Genomic DNA, 25,838 nt, shown 5'->3' on the forward strand with positions numbered 1-25,838 from the left:
TTTACTTACTTACCAGTTACCATATAAAACAGAAAAACATTCGCAACATTTTCTTCACTCCATGTGCATACTATATATGGTTGCTAGCGCCTCGTTCTCAAGTATTTTTCAACGGCTGTATGTTTTGTATGTCGGTGGTCTATTCTGAATAAGTCGGTGTTTAACCTGCTACAATATCCAGAATGTAGATATGCCACAATAAAGCGGGTCTTACGAGGGCAGCTGAAGCTCTTTCTCTGCGATGACTGGTTGTCGGACTCCGATAATGACATCCGGAAGCGAGAATTCATAAAAGTGGTTAGGGACTTTCGGTGAGTGTTGTTAATAGTCTGTCCGTATGCTGTAAGGCCCGTGGTTGTTGCATACGCGTACGGATCAAGTCATGGAGCTGCTTTCTAACGTGACAAGGAGGTGGCTCAGTCTCCAGCAAGTGCTTTCTGGGGTGGTTTTTCCGGTAACACTCTAACAGAAAATTGTTTTATACTCTTTAACGGGGAGCATATGGTTTACGCCGCTCTGTGAAGGTGTTAGCTAGCTGACCTCAGGGGCTGTATTTAGGTAGGATGGAAAGATTACCACGGGTACATTACAAGTAGCACTGTAGTGCCGTTTTGATACCATAATGTACCCACCTGCGAAAAATTTTAAAAACTTAAAGGAAGAAAAACCATCTACAGCCATCCAGTGCTGTGGATGAAATGGAGGAGAGAAACGGGATCTAGGCATTGGAACTGCCTCAGGTTATGCTCGAAAGGCACACTAAGGAATCTCAAGCGCCTAACCGCTAGATCTGAACATTTGCAAAGAAAATGTTCAACAGTTTTGTTCTCTTTCTTTGCCGCAGTCCCACAGCTTCTGCAATGGGTGTTGTACGAAAGTCCCAGCTTCTCCACATGAGTTCCGATCTCCCAGTGCCCGGTGACCTCCGCTTGGAAGTGAGTGGCGTGGGATCTCTAGCGCTTAAGCGTCCTGCTTCTTGCGTACTGAGGCCAAAGTGGTTTTGAGATAGTATACGATAAGAGCGAACTTCATCTGTCTTGCGCTGTTTTAAGAAAGAATTAGTGCAGTTTCCCTTTAAGAACGGGAGGTAAACAACTGAAATCGGCTCTGTGAACCCTTTTCTGGTAAGCTCATCGGCAATTTCGTTTCTGTCTATGTTCCTATGCTCTGGAACCCAGATGAGGGAACCCGATACCTAAGTATTTTGCTAGCCAGCAGGATCACGAGAACCTCTGCTTGAAAAACACTACTAATTTTTGGCAGTTTAAAGGAGACCGACATATTGGGGGCGGTACTTACTTCCAAACAATTTTTCGTCGTCGAAACTCGAATATAGTATTAAAAGTTATATGCGCACTTTTTATATTTAGATCACTAATAGTTACCAATAAATAGAAACGAAATTGTTGAAACGAGTCGTTTTGAAATGATAAAATGAACCACAGTACTTTAAAGATCTGTTACGCAGTTAAGTACTCGTATTGATCCCCCATACATTTAAATTATTTTTTGTGTGTTTTTATTAATATATTAAATTATTTATTTATTGGATCTGCTTAAAAATAAAAGCTAATACGTTTTTTTAATCTTCAGTAGAGAATATTAATTAATTAGCTCAAATCCTAGGATTGAGCCATCTTGCGACGTTGTTCCGCTCATCAAAACGCTGGTGGATCTCTTCTTCGCTGTGTGATTTTTTTACTGTGTTGCAAAAGCTTTTTTCAACATCGCAATTTTGTTATATATTTTCTCTGCTGCTCTCCACTTCAGCTTTGACCAGAGGTATTTGCAGGCTTTTAAGAATATTTTCGTTACGGATGTACCTTGGTGCTCCTGTCAATGATTGTAGCATTTCAGATTGAAACCCTAAATCAACGTGGGTTGCATAGGTCATACCCCGTAGTTGAATACCAGAGCGAACTTGAAATGCAAAAAGTTGTTCAAAAACAAAAAAATTTAACGCATAGCAACGCACGTCTTGAATGGCTAGTACATATACGAGGGTTGCCTTTTATATTTTGCACCTGAAAAGTGTGGTATTTTTTAGCATAAACTTACTTACAACTTAAGTTTCAACTTACGAGCTTTATTTGCTACTTTTTCCGCTGAGTTCAGAAATTCATCTCCCTCAAAAAATGGAACATTTCCGTGCAAAGAAATTTTCAATCGCATACAAAAGTGTATTAATCTTCATGTCCAATAAAAACAATAGAGCTTTTTTCGATTATAAATATTTATTTTTACTTGTCTATTTTAAAACTTAGGTAGCAACCCTCGTATGTGTCCATATCTTTTCTTTTAACAGCTTTTCAGTATTTTTGATAGGTTGCTTAGGAGGTTTATCTGCCTGTAATTCTCTGCTTGATTAGCACCTTTATTAGATTTTAATACTAGGAACCACTTTTGCAGAAATGAAGAATAAATGGTGAAGTCCTCAAAAAAATTATTTTGTTCTGAACTGAATGCTTTCAAGGGGTTCATATTTGTCATAATTCACTATATTTTATTTGGAAATACTATGAAAAATATAATTTTTTTCTTTACTGTGAAATCAATTAGTTCGATAGCTAAAATGTAAATTTAGCGACAAAGATTTTTCTTTTATAAACGAATTGTATAGTTGGTCGTATTTATTTTGCATTGCCCTGACCATTATTGCTCGATAAATTAATTTTCCTTGCTGGCGTGCTTTAAAACGCCAAAAAAATTTATGACACCTCTTTACTTGGTAGAAGAAAGGGCTGGAGGACTCAAGAAGGAGGAAATAAGAAGGTTCCGCCAAAGAAATATGCTAAAGTACCAGGCAAGGATTTTTAGTTTTCCTTAGCCGTTTTAAAGTGTACGTCAAATTCTTTTTCAACTCTTAAATTCACTCTTGGGAGAGGTAAGCATTTTATAAAGGGAATTTCAAAAGTGACACCTAGATGTCAGTAGTGAATAACTCCGAGACGGTAGCTTATTTTTTTATGACACCTTTGACATTTACCTAACGACAATTCAAAGGTTGGTGATAAAATTTCTAGAAAGTGGTTCATGTTGGGAATAGAAAAATACCAAAAACTATCCATCCGACGACAGTCAGTTGTACGTAATTGGAACGACCCGAATTTATATTCTCCTAGGAAATGCCAGCCGGCCGTTGTAGCCGAATGGTTGGTGTGGGACTACCATTCGGATTTCGGAGAGAACGTAGGTTCGAATCTCCGTGAAACTCCAAAATAAAGAAAAAGTTTTTGTTGCCCCTCGACAGGTAATACCAAACCTTCGAGTGTATTTCTGCCATGAAAGGGCTCCTCATAAAAATATCTGCCATTCGGAGTCGGCTTAAAACTGTAGGCCCCCTCATTTGTGGAACAACAATAAGACGCATACTACAAATGGGAGGAGAAGCTCGGACAAACACCCAAACAAGGTGTAAGCGCCAATTATATACATAAGGACTGTCACTTTGGCAGCAACAACAACAACCAAAAACTGGACGTTCTGTGGAAAATATAGCTGCTGTAGCCAAAAGAGTTGCCGAACAACCTTCAACATCGACGTTCTCAACAATTAGGGCTTCATGAATCGAGGGTGATGGTTTGGCGGATTTTACATGTGGACGTGCTCATTGTGGCTATTTAAAAGATGTAATTTTTCACATATAAAGGGTGATCAGATTGGAGGTACTGTTTCCGATAGATTTACTGCGTCGTCGTTTCGGTGAGCAGTTTATCTTTCGTCTCGAACCAGTGGATCTTGGTAGCCTGATTGTGTGATATCACACCTTCGGACTTTTTAAAGTCTAAATGCTTTGTGGATAAACCTGCTTTGATTGAGGCATTTGAAGTCCACATTACTAAAGTCCTCTAGCGAGTTATTCAAATTTGGTGTTTACAGAAGGCTGAATTAAGGCGCAGTTGCGGCCAATATTTGAAAGGGAGTATCTCTAAAAAATAAATGTCACGAATGGTTTTACACAAAAATAATAAAAAGTGCCCAATCAATTTGAATTTTCGTTGGTTTATTTCAATTTAAAATCCGATAGGTCTAAATTGCTCCCCCTTTACATAATTGTTAAGTTATGTTAATTGTTTTCAATAAAACTTCGAGGAACCTGAAATAATCTAAATGTTTACATGTTTTACTTTAAAGCAACGTCGATGTGTGTCTTTTGAAAGACCCTTTATAATGCATACCTCGAATGTTAGGTTTTTTGGATGTACATAGAACGCCAACACTGATCAAACGGTGAGCGGTGAAATCAGGCGATCTCAGCTGTGGTCGATTCTACTCTTGAAAGCCTGTACAAAGTAACACACACTAGATTTTGAATAGTATTTCTTTTCCATCAACCCTGCCATTAAGTTTCATTTAGGACTCATAACGTTTTTTTTTATTTTCTATTTTTCATAAACGCTTTCAGGAATTCGATATTGTGTATAAGAATAATTTTGATATAAACAAAAATATCAATAGCTTTGTAAAAATGTATCTTAAGCAATTATTTATTCACTATCAACTATATAATTATAAATAAACATAATATATTATGTGTGGCATAACATATACATACATATTTACAAAGAATACATGCTAATCGAAATCGCTCTTTATTTCCCACTAGATACTAATATCTTTTGATAAATACATAATGAAGAATTTTATAAATAAGAATACATACATATATACATACATACATACGAATTTAGAGGAAATGGGTTACTGGCTCTTTTACTGAAATTCCATCAAGCCATCAATTTATTTTTTGAATCTCATATAAGGCGAAAGTACCAAACAAGCAGGAACTACATAATAAAAATGACCAGAATAAAACATGACAGCTAATAATGACAAGAAAAAATCACATGTATATACATACATACATACCTATTCAAATACAATAGTTCCATTTAGTAAAAAGTTATGATATTTCATTTGTGCGGCCTTACTTTGTAAAGTTTCGAAAAAAATTTACTGCACACGTAAATCAATTTCTTATTGACTAGCAAAAAGTATTCAAAGCCGTAGACGTTCGATAAAGAATATTGCATATGTATGTACATACGAGTATCTATTTAAACGTGAAAGGAAAACTTTTAAACTTTCGTGTTTCCAATGATAATACCTACACAGATGAAGCATACTTTTCAATTTCTTAAGCTCTGTGTGCCTTAGCAGCGCACTCGTCAATCGACTACCAGGAGTCACAAGGAAGTGCCAAATGTTGCAAAGCGAATGAAATAAACTTCATTTCTAATCTTTTACAGACAGCCTTACATATATGCATGCACAATAGGGTGCCCCTTATGTTGAAAAGAGTTCAGATTCTAACTTAAATATAGAAACTTAAATATACAGCGTTTTAGGCCAATCAAAAAAGGATTTAGAGGTGACTCACATCGATAGAAATTCTAAAACATTATGATTTTTTACCATTTTTTAATTTAAGCGTGCAGATTTCATTTCTTTTTGATCGAAAAAATATTTTTAAACAGAGTCGGCAAGAAAAACGTGACACGTAGGGCAATTCTGATATATTATACTAGGTTGTTCTATAAGTTCTGCGGTTCGATAAGAGAAGTTGTTGCTACTAGTCTAAATTGTTTTCTGTTATGTTGGTACACTCTTCATATGAACGCATGTGAAGTTTAATCTGCCAATTCATTCGTTGTTTACAAACCATTTAGTGTCGACGTGCCACGGTTTTTTTGGAACGTTTAAAAACAAAGGAAATTTATGAATGAATAATGAAAGTGTAGGATTTTTCGTCATCAATTAGTACAGTAAACGATGACATAGGTATACCCCTACAAACATGTAAGCTACTCATCCTTGAAGAAATCATAAGGAAAGTAAACGAAAGATGTCGTAATGAAGTTACCCTCAAAATCGCCCGTCAACTGTCGCCGACTCTTAATGCCAAACGCACAGAATCTCTGCTAAGCCAAAATAAACATAGTCTTAGCACACTGATTTCAGTCATAACGGGGCATTGTTTAATAGGTAGGCACGCCCAAAGGATGGGTGTGCAAGCACATGACTGAAGTTGTTTTGATGAGGAAGATAGAATCTTGCACCTTCTGTGCCATTGTCCTGCTATATCCAGACAGAGATTTACTATTCTAGGCAGACAATTTTTTAACGAATTGGAAGATCTAAGTTCTGCAGAAATAGGAGATGTTCTAAAATTTTTGAAAAGCACACACTGATTTTAGGAGAAATAGGGAAAGGTCTCCACGCGGCATCACAATGGGCTATGAGCCTGAGTGTGTCCCACAGGAGAACCGCTTCAACCTAACCTAGTACAGTAGAAATATGGGTTGCTGCATTTAAACGTAGTCGTACATGCCTTGAAGACGGTCTACGTCAAGGGCATCCAAAAACAGTAACGACACCAGAAATCGTAGAAAAAATACAGGAAATCGTATTGGAAAATTGTCGAGTGACTGAAATAGATTTAGTAAAAGCCATAGGCATTTTATTGGGCAGTGTTAGTAATATTTTGACTAAAGTATTATGTGCGAAATAGGTGCGGCATTCGCTAACAATGGAACGAAAAAACATTCGAATGCGACTTTCTTAGCAACTTTTAGTGCGTTTTTCGAAAGATAGGGTGGATTTTGTGTGTCGTTTCATCTGTTTGGATGAGACTTGGGTCTACCATGACGATCCTAAATCAAAAAAAGAGGCTAAAGAATGGATCGAACCTGGTTCTTCGGCTCCGAAACGAGTTCGTGTCCAGAAAACGGTCAAGAAGGTGTTAACATCAGTTTTTTTTGTTCATTTTGTTTGTGGATGAGTTGTAAACTGGTAAAATAATACATTCTGAATATTATTGTAATCTTTTAGATCAGCTGAAGGAAAAAAAAGTGCAAAAAAACCCAGTGTGCACAAAAACAAAAAAAAATTCAGGGTTTTTCATTAAATGATGAGGTCATAACAGCTGTGGCAGCATATTTTGCAGCCCTTCACAGCCCTCACTTGAGAAATCGAATTCATAAATAGGAATTTCACTGGAACAAGTGATTGATGTTTAGGGAGAATTTACTGAATAATAAAGTCTATTTCAAACCATTAAATTGCAAGCAGTCTGATTATTATATTATTTATAAGTGAGAGGCATAAAGTGGTTTTCTCAATAAATGATATATTTAAGCCTAAAATTAATAAAAGGCTAAAAATCATATTCCTTCAGAATTTGGATCGTAGCGAGCTACCTGTTAACCCTTTTAGGTTGGCCTAGAACGTTGTATTTTTAGTTTTTAGAATATTCCATATTCTTAGTGCCTGACACCGATAATCTGAACGCTTTCATTCTTATCCAAGCAATTAATCGCCACCACCCTAATGCACATATACTACGCATGTCTGCACCTATACCTCAATCTTTCAATTCCATGAAAATACTTAAAAAAGTTCAAGTTATTTGTGGAGACACTTCATATTTTAATTATGTAGGCGTATGCTGTCAAGAAGTTCTGATTTTAAATCAGTAGTTCCATGTTACAGAAGGTGAAGAGAAAGAAGAGCAAAACAAGCCTGCATTAAACTCAAAGAGAATATCCTTTAAACTATGGGGGATTAATTTAAAGTATTTTCTGAAATAGAAAACAAGATTTTTGCGGTTGTGAAATACAAATATATGTGATATATATTTACATATATGTATACTTGGCGCGTACATGCTTTGTTGGGTGTTTGGCCGCGGCCCTCCTTTGTGGTGTGCGTCTTGATGTGGTTCCACAAATGGAGTGACCTTCACTTTTATGCCGCCTCCGAACGGCAGATATTTTTACGAGGAGCTTTGAAATAGGAAACTCAAACAAGTGATCGCTTTCTCGCTCTGTATGAGCTTCGGAAGTTGGAGCTACCTAAACAATTTAAATTTCAATGTTTTATATTCACATAGCACGCCCGCCTAGATTACTTACACTAGAGATATAGATATACCGTACCCGCACAGCAATTGTCTATACGTATATTAAGTGCATGAATCTAAGTATTCTATATATTGACCCTAATAGTTCAGATATAAGTGCGAAGACCTTTGATTATTTTCCTCCAGAGGATCGTAATTTTCTGTTCAAAACTATTGCAAGAACCAAATCTAATTTATACCCTTTCTTTCGCAACCCTACAGTTGAATTTTTCAATCCATGCAAATGGTATATAAAGGTACTTAAGTTAGTATTGTTTCATACGATATATAATCGTATGTATTATCCATTAAGTGCCAAATGTGCTAGAAATAACGAGTTCAGATTTCGGTACTCTGTTTAAATTATGTCTTCTATATTAATTATATCTAAATACATTTACAAAAATATTAGCCCATGCGCATAAGAGTTTTGCGGTTGAAAGGTGTTCTTAATGTTTCTTGGCTATTGACCTGCTTAGTGTACCCATAAGCGCATAATATATGCGCATGAATACACACATACATGCATGCTGAGTCTATGTATGTTGGTTGTTTTCGAATGCATGAATACATTTGGCGTGCAACTAAATACAATTTGCGGAAGTTTATATAATATAATTTGTGGATAAAGGTAGACTGTGAACTTATGCATACGGTTGTGGGTGTACATATGTATGTGTGTGTGTTCGAATGAATGCGTGTATAGGCGGTATATTCCCTGCCGTGGTAGTTCTCTTGCATTGGACTCGTGGGCTTGCGCAAAGCGGGTGCTTTCGACTACAGCTACGGTTACAGTTACAGTTACGGCTGTGATATTGGTAAAGCAACAACATAAGCGTGATTAGCTCAAAGTTCTCTGTGTGGTAACAGCAGTGAATACGACTGCTACTCTAGTGTATGCTGAGGAGAGCCGCCCATCATGAACGAAGTAGGACTATGCGCAGAAATGCTGTCTAAATCAAGAGATCCATCGCCCTTTTCTAGAATATTGGAACCGTCTTGCTTCATCATCATGCGCCGCCATTTAGCTCTGGCATTTTGAAACCATACCTATGCAAAAACGAAAATCAAATTAGCAAAGTTATACGCGTGTTACATACATTTCACACCTACACATACGAATGTGTAGTTGTATAAAAGCACGGCATTTAACTTACCTGCAAAACTCTTTTTGGCAACCCTGTTTTTTGAGAAAGTTGTTTCAAATCCTTGGCATCCGGATTGTGGTTTATGTTAAAGTAAGACTTCATAGTACGCAACTGGTGGTGCTTGAAGGACGTTCGCATCCGTTTCGTCCGGGAAGCAGTCATTTGAGACCCACGTCCGAAGTCTAAATATTCTGTATTTAAATCTGGCAAAAACAAAGTACAGAGGTTTAGTAATATACAGACATATGTATGAAATATGTACATATGTATGCTCAAGTATATAGGCAGCAAATACAAAACATCTAATAAATTAAGACTAAGCATTTAGGCTTTAAATTGATTTCTTTTTTCCTTCTTTTACCCACTCCGCTTAGGGGGAGTCTAACCATTATTAATTGCCTACGGTTTCTTCTCATATACTAGGTTGTTCAATAAGTTTTGCGGTTCGGTAGGAAAATTTAAAAATTGTAGGGTTTGAATATACTTTACTATTCAGTACAGTCTCCCCGTACATTAATACATTTGTTCCAACGAATTTCCAATTTATGAATTCCATCTCTGAAGTCAGAATCTGCAAAGAGAAGGGCTGCAAATACGCTTCCACAGCTGTTATGAACTCATCATTTGATGACGTTGGAAATCACTAGGGGTCAAATCTGGTGAATACGGTGGCTACTCCAACAATTCGAACTTCGATTCATGGATTTTAGCCGTTGTCAAAATGCTCTTAACATTGCTTTCGGTGCATTGTCCTGATGAAAAATAATTTTTTGTTTTGCAAACTGGGTCTCTTCGCACGAGATTTTTCTTTCAGCTGGTCTTAAACGTTACAATAATATTCAGAATTTATTTTTTTACCAGTTTGCAACTAATCCACAAACAAAATTCCTTTCGTATCACAAATAACTGATGCTAACACCTTCTTTGTCGATTTCTGAATACGAGTTCGTTTCGGAGCCAAAGAACCAAGGTAATACCACTCTTTAGCCTCTTGTTTTGTTTTAGGATCATGGTGATATACCCAAGTCTCATAGTGAGGAATCGACGCACAAAACCACTTTATTTTTTCGAAAACGTTTTAAATGTGTACACAGCTTTCTGAAACCTAATATTTCAGTCAAAATATTTGCTTATATAATACTTCCTTCTACTAAATTTCTTTGAGTCTCTCGACGATTTTCCAATACGTTATTCTGTATTTTTCCTACGATTTCTGGTATTGTTGCTACTTTTGCACTCCTTGGCGTGGTGATATGGGTCGTTTTCAAGGCTTGTACGACCTCGTTTAAATTCAGTGACCCATCTTTCTACTGTACTAATTGATGGTGAAAAGTCCTTAATCACTTGCAAAATTCGTTTACAAATTTCTTTTACTTTTAAACCTTCAAAAATAAAAATTCAATCACTGCACGAAAGTAAATGAACAGATCAAAATGAAATTTTACATATGTGTACATACGTTCATCTGATGAGGTTACCAACATACCAAAAAAAATAAAAAATTGGCTGATACAACACCTCTCTTATCGAACCGTAAAATTTTTTGAACAATCTGGTAATACGCAACTCGCAATTGAAGAATTATCATAATTGAAATCTCCTCTTCCATACGATTAGTAAAGAAAATAGGAGAAATTAAAGGGAAAACCATAGCGTACATCAATTTGATCATAATTTACAGATGGGAAATAACCCTTTAAAGGTCTTCCCTGCAAAATGCAAACAAATTTATTTCTACAATTATGGCTTGAGACCAAAGAAATATGAGTGAATAATAAATATATTTTGTTTTATGTACCGATCCCCGATACTGTTTTAACTATGGTAACTATGTTTTTATCCGCGCTATGTTCCGACTAGGAACGACACTAAATTGTTACGTTAGAAACATTTTGTTTTCGTATTCAATTTATTGTCAAGGAAATATACTCGTATAAAAACTGTGTTACTATATTGAAAATAAAATAAATAAGTCTTTTACATTTATTTACCCATATTGGCAGTGAGAGCTTCAATGTCCTTAGGCTTCCTTTTTCGAGGTCTGCCTTTTTGGCGCGGCGCCTGCGTTAGTCCTGAGATTACATGTGAAGTAGGCACAAATATGCCACTAGGAACAATGCGAGTGGGATCTGAATGAGGACTGGACGACTCATGTTGTGGCGAACCAAAGTCCGTGCAATACGGGAATGGACCTCCGAGCCTTGCTGACGCTGAATCACCCTCGCGAGCGATGCTATAGTGTGTTCTGCATGGAATGCATATATATAAATATTTTCTATGTATTTGTATCAAGTAAAAAAAAATGTGAATGTGTATTGTACATAACGAAATATACGTATGCATGTATACGTACACTCATTTTGTGCTTTCGTATAATTTTTTACCTGCAATATATTAGGGCGTCTATAATTCCATATTGATCGCCTTTGGTAAGGGGCGTGTTGCAAATTGTACAGCAGAAACAGTTAACGTGAAACACCAGGCTTCTGGCTCGCATTACCAGCTCTGTCGCACTTATGGATGCTCGACACTTTGAACATCGCCTTGTCCCAAAGAAACTGTAATTGAAGGAAATTTTATTGCTATGAGTGGATTTTATAAAATAAGTTTCGTGTTTTGCAGCTGATTAACTGATACGAATACATCTGGGGAGATTTCACACCCTATTTCAAAAATACGCCGTGTTACCGTTGTGCAATTAAAATCTCAATTTGACTGACACCTACAAACGGGCGGACATATTAAATATACTTATATATACACACTTACGGACCAGTTTTGGCGAATTTTTTTTGGTTTTTTTTAACCTGAATTAATTTTTAAACAAATATAGCTCATTCTACAACAAATATCATACAAATAAACGTTTCAAAGCTTTTCCAAGATTTACACAAATTCGACAAATTTTCATCAACATTTCAAACTTTTAACCAGAATCTAAAAGAAGAAAAAATGGGTTGCGGAGTTTTATGGCCCACAAACTTTAGCATAATAAAGTGCAAGCTGCAAGGAAAGGAAGGAAGGAAGTTTTAAATGATTTCAGAAGTTTCCTTCGTTAGTTTGGTATCAAATATTTTTTAATTTGAACTTCAAAGAACTGAAATTTATTAACAAGTATGTTGGTGCTAAGTTTGAAAATAGAATTACATTGTGCTCATCCATTCGATAGATTATTTTTAAGAGAACCTGTTTTTATGGCAGATTTGTCATTGCCTGGCGAGAAGCGACTGTGTTTCAAGCTAGGGCCAATGGTTAGTCATTCATATCGCTCATTTGCTTCAATAGTATCATAATCCAAAAAAAATATATATATATTGAGCAAAACGGCATCAACGTTTTCAATTGCCAAAGTCTCCCGAAGTAAAAGTAAAGAGATTTTCGTCTAATGAGATGCTGTTAATAGATATCGCCCAGAATTTACCATTAAGAATTTTCGAAAGAATCAAATGGGTTTTGTGCGTTAATTCATCACTATGGATGAGACTCGGGCCCATCACTTTTATTTTAAGTCAAAACAAGAAGTTAAAACGTGATGTGAACCTGAACTCCGAAACGAGTTCGTGTTTAGAAATCGGCCAAGAAGGTTTTAGCATAAGTTTTTTGGATACGAAGAGAATTTTATTTGTGGGTTACTTGCAAACTGGTAAAACAATAAATTCTGAATATTATTGGCACCTTTCAGACCAGCTGAAGGAAAAAAATCGTGGAATAAGACCCAGTTTACAAAAAAAAAAATATTTTGTCATCAGGACAATGCTCCGTACAAGACCATTTTTCCAATGGCTATATTCCATGAATTAAAGTTCGAATTGTTAGAGCATCCACCGAATTGACCAGATTTGACCCCTAGCGGCTTCTAACTATTTCCAGGCCTAAAAAAATTCATGCGCGGACAGTGTTTTTCATCAAATGATAAGGTCATACAGCTGTGGAAGCGCATTTTGCAGCGCTTCCAGACTCTTCCTTCAGGGATGGAATTCATGTATTTCAAACCATAAAATTGTGTTTTTCTTATCGAACCGCAAAAGTTATTGAACAACCTAGTATGTATATGGTCTTGTCGTAGCGCTCCAGATTTAAGCGCTGCAAAGATGACTTCATATAACTCGTGATTTCTTGGCACCTATTTGAAAGAGGGCGTCTTGAAGTCACTTAAAGTTTCTAATGAACGACTGTTAGTCCGGCGAAGAAGAAATAACTGGTCGCTTGGAATTTGGACAGATTACTTGGACAAATTTAGCATTAATCATGAAATAATTGTTTCAAACTGATTACGGTCAAGTGACGAGTGGTTTGTGAAATGTTGGTCGAGTTCTTAATCACTAAAATAATATTGTAAAAAAAATTATAACAGTTTGCGGTGGCGTGCAAAGCGTATTTGCCGCCCGAGGTAAGCTATCGAAGTAACACTGTAAATTTTTATTTAAAATATGTCTTACAAGAATTAGCAATGACTTCCTAAAATTGGTTTCAATAACATTTTTCTCTAGTTATGTATTGTATATTAAATAAGGGGTTTCCAACAAAAGGTGTTATTTCGATATTTGATCGGATGTTTATTTCATTATAAAGAGGAAGGTATGCCGTTAATAGTAGAAAATAACATCAGGCAAATGACCCCCACGGCCACGCTTACAGGACAATATCCTTTTCATGTAATTTTCCATAACCGAATTGCATAGTGGCTGCCCTATGTCCTAAATAGCCTCACAAATTCCATCTTTGAGGTCTTGAATCGACCCTGGGTTGTTGGCGTAAACCTTCTCTTTCACGTGGCTTCAAAGAAAAAAGTCACAAGTCAATGGTTTCCTTGCTTGTGTGGCACGTAACACCGTCTTGTTGAAAATAAACGTTGTCCAGATCAATACCATCCAATTCCGGCTATAAAAAATCGTTAATCATCTCTCGATAGCGATAAATAACACCTGTTATTGCAAAAACCCTTTATACTATAATCAGCCCGAAATAGTTGAGTAAAGAATAATTTTTGTGTTCAAAATAGCTGACTTAGAGTAGTTTACTTAAAAAAAAGAGGTTGTCTGTAAAGTCGGTTTACTGACGATAGTTTAACGTGACAACGTCATAAGAAAATACTGATGGAATGGTTGCAATTTTCAAAACAAAATTTTAATTTTATTTGTCTGATAGATATATTGTATGGATATAGAGGAGGAGGTAAATGGAATTGCAATGGAATAGGTCAAGATACATTTACAAAAACGTGAAAAATTACGAAACATTTATCAAATTCATGAAAGATATCTTCAATTTCGATTGTGCATCAGACGTTAATAAGTCAACAACACTAAGAGGCACCATCATCGATTTGCCTTTTTCAAGACACTTTACACTCGAAACACTCCCTTTCATTTCCTACTTTTTCTATCATCGTCCTATTCTCAACAGAGAAATGGTTCATTACCATGCACACAGGAAGAAGGCATATGCAAATACAAGTATGTGAATTTACATACAAATGCGCATATACATACATATACATACATATATATGCTCACTCAAGTAGGACAGAGCCAGATGTCGAACGTTGCCGAACGTGGGGGCCGATTGTGCTCTTTGTCGTTCGTTCCGCGCTCTCGCTTGCAGTTCAAGCACATTAGCTTACATTTGCTTGCGTGCGGAATACATAGATTCGTATATTTGATATGTCCATATGACTTGTATGAATCTTTACATATAGATTTGTTCTTTTTGAAAATTGCGCGACATTGTATATGTATATGCATGTTTATATACATATATTAGTGTACAACATATCTTATATAATAATAATAATAACATTAAAACAACAGGTATTATTAACAAACTTGGTTTTATTTTAAATTCTTCAAGTGAATCAAATTAATAATAATCAATAAGAAGGCATATGCAAATACAAATACGTGAATTTATATATGTACATATGCGCATATACATACATATATACGCTCACTTAAGTAGGAGAGAGCAAGATGTCGAACGTTGCCGTTCGTTTGCTTTGTTTGCTTTGTCGTTCGTTCCGCGCTTTCGCTTGCAGTTCATTCAATGCAATGAGCAAGGTAACGGCAATGAGCAAGGTAACGACACATGAGCAATTTAACACTAATGAGCAAGGTAACGACACATTTTTTCGTGCGTGCAGCCTGTTAAATCGAATTATAAGACGTTATCACGTCAAAATGTATTTAACAAAGTGTGATAAAATTTGGCATCGTCATCATCATAAGAAATGTTATGAGGCGGTGTCACAAAATCAGTAATTCAATTTTGTTTTTGAATAACTTGTTTACTAAATACACGAATTTTACGCGCTTCATTGCTTGTCTATTTTTATACTGCTGCTGTCTAGTTAACAAGTGCCAAATATGATTGACGTATGTCAATGTCAAATTGCAAAAAAAAAAAACAAATAAAAAAAAAGTTTGCCTATTTTAATACGACTACTTAAGTTAGTTGGGGAAAAGAAAATCCATTACTAAAAAAAATCGTGTGCTGTTTCTTGTTTGTTCCATTCAGTTGTGAGTTACAGGGTGTTAACAATGGAAGTTAAAGATAAAATTCGGTACATTTTACAGTTTTTCTTTTTTTGGCAGTATAGTCCTTTAAAAGTGAGTGCGGCTCAGAGTTGTCATACCTTAGTTACGTGCCATTTAAAATTAATATAGAAAATATTTTGTAATTTAGAAATACGAAATTGTGTATGTATGTATATCTATAATAAATATGTTAATAAATTATTCCTTTTGATATATATTGAATTATGTATTTCAATTTCATTGGCGTCTATATAATATTTTGAATTTTACTCACAGCAGACACATTAGGTTGTTGAGTGGAATACGATTTGTCACGCTGTTGCTTCAGCAAAGATGCTGCAAGAATGCAATCCAACAACGTTGACTCAATTCAAACTACTTTCGGCAGAGGCTATCATTGTCACTGCCAAAGTAAAAGAAAAATCTTCAAAGCTGTTGTTAAGTTCGGATAAATTGGCGCAGAAAATGGAATGACTTGATTTCATCAAATCAACGACTTTTATCGAAGTTAATGCACTTTCGTTATGTTTACAATGTTACAATGAAATATCGGACGAGTGTAAATGAAATAATAATCCAAACAACCTGTCCACTTTCGTCAAATGCTCAAAGCGCGCCTTTAATTTGGAAAAGCAACACCCAGAATAGGATAGACGGACGACTTTTTAAATGCACGCTTGCCATCTTCATTACAATTTTGCTATTTCAAATCGCTCTTCTTACATTGCATTCATACTCGTACACCTACACACACACATACATACCGTGTGAGGTGGTCGCGAGTGGACGTGAGTTAGAAAGTGGTGCTTAATTTTTAAAATATCAGTGGTGCGAAACGCTGAAATTAAGAAAATAAGTGTGGGAATGTGTATCTAAGTGTGCTTTAGTGAGCCTGCTGAAATATGGAAACAAAAATAAGCTAAGTATTATAAATATCAGTTTAATAATATTTTGCCATTTGTTTCCTGTGATTTGTTTTTGTATTGAAATATAACCTATTTCAATTCGTCAAAGCCTTCACAAAGCCTCTCAGTGCTGAGAGAATGCATGACGGTGGTAAACAAAGGCGGCAAACAAAAACACAAAAAAAAAAAAAAAAAAAAAAAAAAAAAAAAAAAAAAGAGCCAATTAAGCATCTCTTTCTTTCTAAGTTCACTCCTCACGCTGAACCTGGCAGTAGCAATTTGCTATTGTATGCTTCAAAGTCATTTCTGTTCTTATTGAGCGGTCAGTAATACTATTGTTGTTACTGTGTAGTCAATGTTGTGCTCGTTAAGTCAATACCTCACGATTAGGCTTAGTCTGCCTCCTCCTTGTTCGCATCCTCATACATATGCTCTCAAATAGCATGATAATCAAAGAGAGCTTGTATTATTGTTTTAAAATTGGTTTGTCTCGTACACCCACACGTACATAAATATGTTTATATACAATGACGAACCGTTGTCCGAGTAACCCAGTAGGAATCGTGCACATCATCCCGGTAGGAAAAGTAGATAAAGTAGTATATACTCTACATTAGACATTTGTAACGTCTGCCTGTATACCGCTTCAGTTACTGCAGCTGTCGTTGGATAAAAAAAAAAACAAAAAAGTTTTGTGTGTGTTAACGTCATCACAGTTCTTATTTAGTGGTCAAGGTTGGGTTTGTTGGGTTTTCTATGTAAATTCCTCACGTTAAGTTTAGTAGCACTAGTTTGTTACTCCTAATACTCGATTGTGTTCATGCGCGTACATAGCGGGCATGTATACTGCTTAAGTCGCTGAAGTTGTTGTAGGTAGAAATACCATACACAATCGATGCCGGCTGATGGCGTTATCATATGTTTAATCGCTATGCTCGCTCTTAAACGGCACGAGAACCTAATACAAATTTGTATCCTCTTTATTGCTTGGTACACATCAAGGTGGATTTAATAAGGTGACAGCATTCACCCAGCTGAATTTTTCGCCGTAGGTATGGCTTACGTCAAAATGATATGCTTTGTTTGTATGCATTGGTATGTTTACATTCGTATGTTTACATTTGCTTGCTGATTTTGACATGATGCTTGCACCAAACGCAACAACAAATACATGTAGGGTTTTACTTATATGTGTTTGCTGTCACCTGTAATAAATTCGCCTTGGTACACATACACGTACATACTATTAAATGTAACCCACTAGGAATCGTGCACGACAACCCAGTAGGAAAAGTAGAAGAAGTTGCAATTAGCTAAACTGTTACCTAAAGAAGATAGATATGTTATTAGTAAAATATTATAATACATTCAACTAATAACCAAAGTTGCCACAAGCTTATTTTAACATGTTAGAACCGAGCCCAGTAAGGTTTTAACTTAATGGTATACTGGAAACCCACTTTTGAAATGTTCGCTTTGAGCTGGTGAGTTTGGTATTCTGTTACCTGAGTATGCAGGTGTGACAATCTGCAGAAATGGCTTTCAGGCTAATGCCAAGTTTGCCCCCGTCCCGTTAAAACCATGGCAGGACTCAGAAAACGCTCTCTATTCGTTGTCATTAAGTTGGCCGCGTAGGCTCAGTTGATTTAATCCTGACTAATACCGATCTGGCTCTGAACACAATTCTTCATAAGAGATTGTGTCAACCCTCGCATGGCCTCCCTGTTTACATAGATAACCATGGGATCAAATAGGTAACTACGCATACGAGTAAAGATAACGGCTCTGAGTGGGGACCCAAAAACTAAAATATGGAGCAATTAAACACAAAAAAAGCAAACGAAACCATTGATCTAAACAAGAAAGATCAAAACAACAAAGAAAAACAAAACAAGCTTGCCTCGGAGGACATAGATCCCTTCAAGAAAAGCTCACGCCTGGCTCATTCACCGGCAAGATCTCCTACGGACCGGACTTGCCGAGTCGAAGAGCCACAGAGCATTACGGGTGCTGGCTCACCCACTAACAGATCAGCACAGAAACAAGATCTGGAAACGAAAAACTCGTTTAGCAAGCTGGGGGAACAAGTAATAGCCCTCGTGAACATGCTAAACGAAAACGAAGGAAAGCGCCGTACCATCCATCAACCTATGAGGGACGTTATATTTAGCATAAAATCCCTCTACCAACGGGCTGCCGCAGAAAAATGTCGTTGCAACTCAAGGGGGATGCCCTGCCATGAGAATAGTACACAAACGTCACCCAGGCCAAGAAATGCAACAGGAACTAAACGCCAAAAGGCTAGCACTGAGGATTCTCCGAGAGGTAAAACGGAAAAAGCAGAAGCAGTGAGAAGAACGCAATCGGTGGTGAAAGTTCATGTACCAGCTTCTTCTCACCCAGTCCAGCAGAAGCCAACAAATGAGTGGACACTGGTAAAAAACAAAAACCCAAAAAAGGCCAAACAAGGTATTAGTAAAAGTACGGGAAGAGTAAGACCCGATGCCATAATAATTGAAAAAACGGGTAACTGTTCTTACGCTGATATTTTAAAGAAAGTGAAAAGCGACGAAAAATTCAAGAATTTCGCTGAATCAGTTTCGAAAATAAGGAGAACCCAAAAAGGCGATCTCTTAATCGAACTGACGAAATCGTGTAAAAAATCTACTGATTCCAAAACTATCGTGGGTGCCACCCTAGGTAGCGAAGCAACAGTGAAGGCGCTTACTCATCGCATCACAATAGAATGCAAGGATATCGATGAAGTGACCTCCAAGGAAGAGGTGCATAACGCGATCAAATCTTTGCCTGGTTTTGACGACGTGGAGTTGGCAGATATAACTGGACTCCGAGCAGCCTATGTGGGCACTCAAACGGCCACCATTAGCCTGCCAGCTCTGAAAGCCAAAAAGCTAATGGAGATTGGCAAAGTCAAAATTGGATGGGTCGTCTGTCGCTTACGAGAACGTGTCTCTTTACAAAGATGCTATAGATGCCTAGAATACGGCCACATGTCGCGCACCTGTGCTAGTTCTTTCGATAGATCTAAGCAGTGCAGGAAATGTGGTGCTGACGGTCACTTCGCTAAGGATTGTCAAAATAGCCCGAAATGTGTGCTCTGCGAGACTGACAGAAGGGAGAACATCAACCATATTACCGGGAGCTATAGGTGCCCTGCATTCAGGAGAGCTCTAACAAATAAAAGCAAATGAGAATTGTTCAGATAAATCTTAACCACTGTGAGGCCGCCCAAGACCTATTATCACAAAGAGTTAAAGAAATTAAAGCGGATATTGCCATTATAAGTGAGCCCTACAGGTGTGAAAACCACAGCACTTGGGCCTCTGACAGCAAAAACTGCGCGGCCATCTGGCTTTGTGGAGAGCTCGCTTTCCAAGAGAATAATAGCGCTGGCGAAGGGTTCGTGCGATCCAAAATAAATGGAATCAATTTCGTCAGTTGCTACGCAAGACCCAGTTTGACTACAGTGCAGTACGAACAGCTTCTTCAAAACATTGTTCTGGAAGCTAGTGGAAAATCGCCTTTAATAATAGCGGGCGATTTCAACGCCTGGGCAACCGAATGGGGTAGCCGGCGCACAAACAAAAGAGGAGAGATGCTTCTTGAAGCATTCGCTCCTCTCCACATTACTGTTCTAAATAGCGGGTCAACTTTCACCTACCGTAAGATGGGAATAGGGTCAGTCATAGATATTACCCTGGCAAATGATTCCCTTGCTCAAAAGATCAAATGGAGGGTGAGTGAGGGCTACACGCACAGTGACCATCAAGCTATCATAATGGACATCAATGAAAGGAGGCTTAAAATTGCACCCAAGCCGACAGGTCCAAAGTGGAAGGACGCGATGCTTGATAGCGAAGCCCTAACATATATGATTGAGCAACTACAAACCCCTGCTGGTTCTGCTGAGAATAGGACGAAACTCCTAGTAGAAGGACTAAGAGAAGCTTGCGACGCCTCCATGCCCAGGCGAGTAATGCACCAACACATATACCCATGCTACTGGTGGAACGAAAATATCAAATCACTAAGATCTCAATGCCTCCGCGCTAGACGCAAGATGCAGCGCAGTAGAGGGAGACCTGACTTTGTTGAAAATGTTCAAAACCTTAGATCAGCCAGGCAGGCGCTAAAAAAAGCCATTAAAACTAGCAAGCAAGAAAGTTTCAAGAAGCTTTGTGAGGAAGCTGATATCAACCCCTGGGGCACCGCGTACCGGGTGGTATTATCCAAAGCGAAAAGCGTACACACACCCCAAATTACTTGCCCAATTAGGCTGCGCAAAATTGTTACTACTCTTTTTCCTCAAAGATCCGAAAACATTTTGCCATCCTGCATACAACACGAAGCAAGCGACATCCCTCGTGTCACCGAGCAAGAACTCCAGGCGGCGTGTAATAAAATAAAGCCTAAGAAAGCTCCAGGCCCAGATGGCATACCAAATAGAGCCCTGAAATTAGCAATTTCCAAACGTCCGGACATATTTCAAGCAGTCTTCCAAACCTGCCTTAACGAAGGCACTTTCCCAAAGAGGTGGAAGAAGCAAACACTTGTGCTTTTACCCAAGGGCAACAAAAAGCCTGGCGAGCCCGAGTCTTACCGACCAATATGTCTACTAGACACAATGGGGAAAATTCTGGAGAGAATTATTTGCGACAGGCTGTCGTCTTTCGCTGAAGACAAAGGTATTCTATCCACTTACCAGTTTGGCTTCAGAAAATCCCGCTCAACAGTGGATGCTATCATATGCGTGGTAGATTTAGCAACAGAAGCCATTGAAGGCAAGAGATGGCGCGGCGGGAAAAAAGAATATTGCGCTGTGGTAACTCTGGACGTTAGAAATGCTTTTAACACAGCTAGTTGGCAGCGTATACTAGAAACCCTCGCAAAAATAGGGTCGCCTAGTTATATAATCAAAATAATTGAGAGCTATTTCAGGGACCGTAAACTGAGGTATAGAAGTGACAAAGGCGTTGAGGAGTATATCGTATCAGCAGGGGTTCCTCAAGGATCAGTTCTGGGCCCACTGCTATGGAACCTAATGTACGACGGGGTTCTAAGACTGAATATGCCCCCCAGAACTAAAGTCATTGGATTCGCGGATGACATCGCGGTGGTAATGGTAGCAAAACATATCCACGAAATTGAGAGGATCGCAAGCGAATCAGTAAGCAGGATCAAGACTTGGCTAAGGTCTATGAAGCTGGAATTAGCTGAGCATAAGACCGATGCAGCAGGAAGATAGTAGAAACTATAAGTGTAAATGTTGGGTCTGTAACCATTACTTCAAAACCTGCTATAAAATACCTAGGAGTGATGGTCGACAGCCGTTTAAACTTCAAAACACACCTGGAGTACGCTGTAAAGAAGGCATCGAGTGTGCAGGTCTGCCTGTCGCGAATCATGCCAAACAATGGCGGACCTAGCCACAGCAAAAGAATGCTATATAGCAGGGTAGTCAGCTCGGTTCTTTTGTATGCCGCACCGATCTGGGCTGATGCACTGAACTTAAATAGCTTCACAAAAAAACTGACAGCCGTCTTTCGGCTAAGCGCTTTGCGAACTATCTGCGGCTTCCGTACAATTTCGGATGATGCTTCCTTCGTTATAGCAGGGCTAGTCCCCGTGGACATCTTGGCGAAAGAAATGCAGAGAGTGTACATAAGGCTATCTGAACACGACAGTAGAGCAAGTCGTAAAACTATTGCAGAGGAAGAAAGACGTCGTTCGATCGCCCACTGGCAAGACCGGTGGAACAGATCACCGAAAGGTAGATGGACGCATGGGTTAATACCCATCCTTACGACGTGGTTAGAAAGGAAGCATGGGGAAACAAACTTCCACCTAACCCAATTTCTTTCAGGGCACGGAGTATTTCGAAAATACCTCCATAGATTCGGCCATGACAGTTCCCCAAACTGCCCAATCTGCACGGATAGGGAAGAAGGCGCTGATCACGTCTTGTTCCAATGCCCACGCTATGCTCCCGAAACTTGTGGTATTTTAAACGGAGAAAATATTATAGATTTTATGCTAAAATCGAGCGATAACTGGAAGCGAATCTGCGCGCATGCAAAATATATCCACAATGATCTAAGACGCGCGGAGGTTCGTAGACGAAGTAACTAGCAGCCTATGAGCTAACCAGCCCCGTGAGGTAATTCCTTCCTGGACAGTTCCGCGGGGAGAGTGGTAGAGTGGAGAGGTGTTTAGTACGTAGGTGTAGCTGTGAGGCTACAAGTCGTGCATACTGCTATGCCGGTATAGCAGTACTCATGAGAGTTTCCTCTTCATGGGCGTCATCCCGAAAAAAAAAAAAAAAAAAAAAACACATGCATCGCGTTCACGTATCACTGTTATGCACATATATTTGACGATAACTGAAATATAACACTTTTAAGAAATTTGGAGCTCAATGCGTCTGTGTGCAGCCCTTCACAATGTGCCCCTAGGCAAGACATTTGCCTTGTAAGCCTCGTGCGATGCACGCCACCGAGCGTTTGCTTTGAATTTTAGTTCTCCAGACTAAACAAAATTATAACTAACTAATTCAAAATAACTAGTAAAACTATGAAAATTGACTTTGGAAATTCTATATTCACCATCTTATCACAGAATTCAATTAAACGAAAAGTAAAATTATTACTAATTTCAAAAAGGTTGAACGCAAAAAATTGTATGTGAAACTGCCCAAGGCTGTACGAAACCTTAATTTATCATTGCTGCTACTGTGCAGGAATGAACCTGTGTGTGTGAACACACAAACATATGCACATGTGCATATTTTTAATATGCATAAATCCCTGTATATTGCACTCAAAAGAGTGTATAAGAGCATCCCAAATTGAGGCATACTTTTATAGCTTATTTAGATCGATTATTTAGAATGATATTTACAAAATAATCGAGGTAATTCCACACATAGAGGGAGACGTTTTTTCCGTTTTTCTTTTGTCTGCCTCTAAATTATGGGTAAGTCAAATTATAGCTTGCCTGTTGAGGCCTTGTGATTAACGTTGAATCTGCTACTGGCGTCTGTTTCCTTGTCATCACGAAGAAGAAGAAGGTGGATATAAATCGCACTCATTGATAATACAAATACATGCACACACATGGGTATGTACAGACATACCGAGGTGTGCATTCTTATATTATTTAATGCAATTTAGTGCACGCTACTATATTTAGCTAAAAATGTGTGCAATAAAAAGTGAAAATAAAAACAAGACGCGAAATTGTATGGTTTTGATGGATTGAAAATGCTGATATTGCCTTAAATCCTTAAAAAATGTGTGCAAGTGCAATTGCATGTAGTGACACAGGTAAAATACACGCACTTATATATTTATGTTTTACGTATTTAAGTATTTTGTTGGAAATTCACCTTTTCTGTCGGAAATCATACATACAAAGGCCTAGTCAAACCAGAGTTTCGTTTCAAGTTAAAAATAGCCAAATATGACACCGTGCGACAAAAATCCACTTTTTTTTTATCCACTTTTGTTATCGAGAAAAAATATCATATGCACGTAAAACTACCGATTTTATTGAATAACGCTGCATACTCGTTTTTTTCTCATCAAAATAATTTTTCAAAGTACTAAGTACTACATTTTTCATATAATTTTTTAAATACTTATACTGGCTTCATGGTATTAATGCGGATATTAAACTAAAGAGGATATATTCGGCTATGAAAAATAATATTGTTTACTTGTTTTTGCATACTTTAGTTCATAAGAGAAAAGTTGAACTATTTGTTTTCCGTACATTCTGTCAAAAAGTACGAGGAATTGTTCAATAAAACGCAAAATAATTGTTTAGTCATCAAAATTTATTTTGTCGCCTTCAAAATAGGCTCTATTCGAAGCAATGCACATATGCCAACGATTAGTCCAGTCATCAAAGCACCTTTAAACGCGCTTGAAGAGATTTTCTTCAGTGAATTCTCCTTAATGGCCTCTATCGATTCCAAACGGCGTCCGCGGATTGACAATTTAAATTTTCGGAAAAGGAAAAAGTTACAAGGAGTTAAATCTGGTTGTTCGCTGACATTTGTCCAGTTTTTGGTCAAAAAAGTGTTCACAATATGAGCCTTTTGAGACGGTGCGCTATCATGGTGCAAGATTCATGGGTTTTCTTTCACAAATTTGGCCGTTTCCTATGCACATTCTCTCTAAAACTCCAAATAATATTCTTTATTTACCGTAGAACCATTTGGAACGAATTCCGAGTGCACAACACCATGATAATCAAAGAAAACGAGAAGCATGACTTTCACTTTTGACCGACTTTGACGTGGTTTTTTGGGTTTCGGCTCATGTGGATAGCGCCATTCAGCCGCCTGTTGACTGGTTTGCATGTCAAACTCATATACCCACGTCCCATTACCTGTTATGATGTATCCAGCACATCTTTGTACGTTTTCTTTGATTATCATGGTGTTGTGCACTCGGAATTCGTTCCAAATGGTTCTACGGTAAATAAAGAATATTATTTGGAAGTTATGTGACGTTTGACAGAGAATGTGCGTAGGAAACGGCCAAATTTGTGAAATTTGTGGCTCCGAATACACTTGCTCAAGCATGACTTCAGCCACTTTCTTCCGATGAATTTTTTAAAAGAAATTCAACTCTCTTGTAACGGGTCGAGCAGCCATGCGTCTCATGCTCACTTGATGGTGTAAAATGATTCCTGGGACACGCTAAGGTCAGAAACTACCTCCCTCAAACTTAAATGATGGTTTTCCAGCACCATTTCCTTGACTTTGTTGACGTTTTCATCCTTTGAAGACGTTGATGGGCGACCAGATCGGGCAAATCTTCCACGACTTCTCGGCCCGCTGCAAATACCTTACACCACTTGTAGAGCTGTGTTTTTGATAAAACACACTCGCCATAGGCTTTCTGCCACATTTTCAACGATTCGGTAAACGAAATCCCGTTCAAAACACAAAATTTAAGACAAATTCTTTGTTCGATATTTATATACACACTTGCGGTTGACTGATATAGTTAAATGCCAAAAACAAGCTAATTGGCAGATCATGCTCAAACTCTGCGACACTATAGAGGACAGTTGTATTAACATTCCAGCAAAAAAATTTAGACATATAGTATGTGTAGCGCGTGCTTTTTAAATGAACAATTCCCGATAGTTTTTTGACAGGATGTATATTTTTTTCAAAATAATTCTTAGAGAATTGCCAGGATATTTAAAAATAAATTTGTACCTACAATAGAAATTATTGCTGGCGAAACACTTTTAATAGCTGGAAAAATCCTCTTTCGTATGATATCCACAATAATACCATAAAGCCAGTATAAGTATT

At 37.8% G+C, this 25,838-nt stretch overlaps 1 protein-coding gene across 3 annotated transcripts in view; it reads right to left on the reverse strand.

The window, feature by feature from the left end:
* Positions 1 to 2,249: 2,249 nt before the first annotated feature.
* The window catches only part of LOC128866935 (protein apterous), a 94,519-nt gene continuing 70,930 nt past the window's right edge, over positions 2,250 to 25,838 (reverse strand). For 2 of the 3 annotated variants that reach the window (XM_054107989.1, XM_054107988.1), the window contains 4 exons: positions 11,433 to 11,606; positions 11,040 to 11,293; positions 9,058 to 9,251; positions 2,250 to 8,950 (listed from right to left, as the gene is read on the reverse strand). In XM_054107989.1, coding sequence (XP_053963964.1) covers positions 8,786 to 8,950; positions 9,058 to 9,251; positions 11,040 to 11,293; positions 11,433 to 11,606 — 787 coding nt within the window. In that variant the 3' untranslated portion in view covers positions 2,250 to 8,785. Of the gene's footprint in view, positions 8,951 to 9,057; positions 9,252 to 11,039; positions 11,294 to 11,432; positions 11,607 to 15,855; positions 16,232 to 25,838 lie in introns of those variants that run through there. The other variant, XM_054107990.1, reaches the window with a different exon arrangement.

Source organism: Anastrepha ludens, chromosome 6 (assembly GCF_028408465.1).
Source record: "Anastrepha ludens isolate Willacy chromosome 6, idAnaLude1.1, whole genome shotgun sequence".
NCBI classification, from domain to species: domain Eukaryota; kingdom Metazoa; phylum Arthropoda; class Insecta; order Diptera; family Tephritidae; genus Anastrepha; species Anastrepha ludens.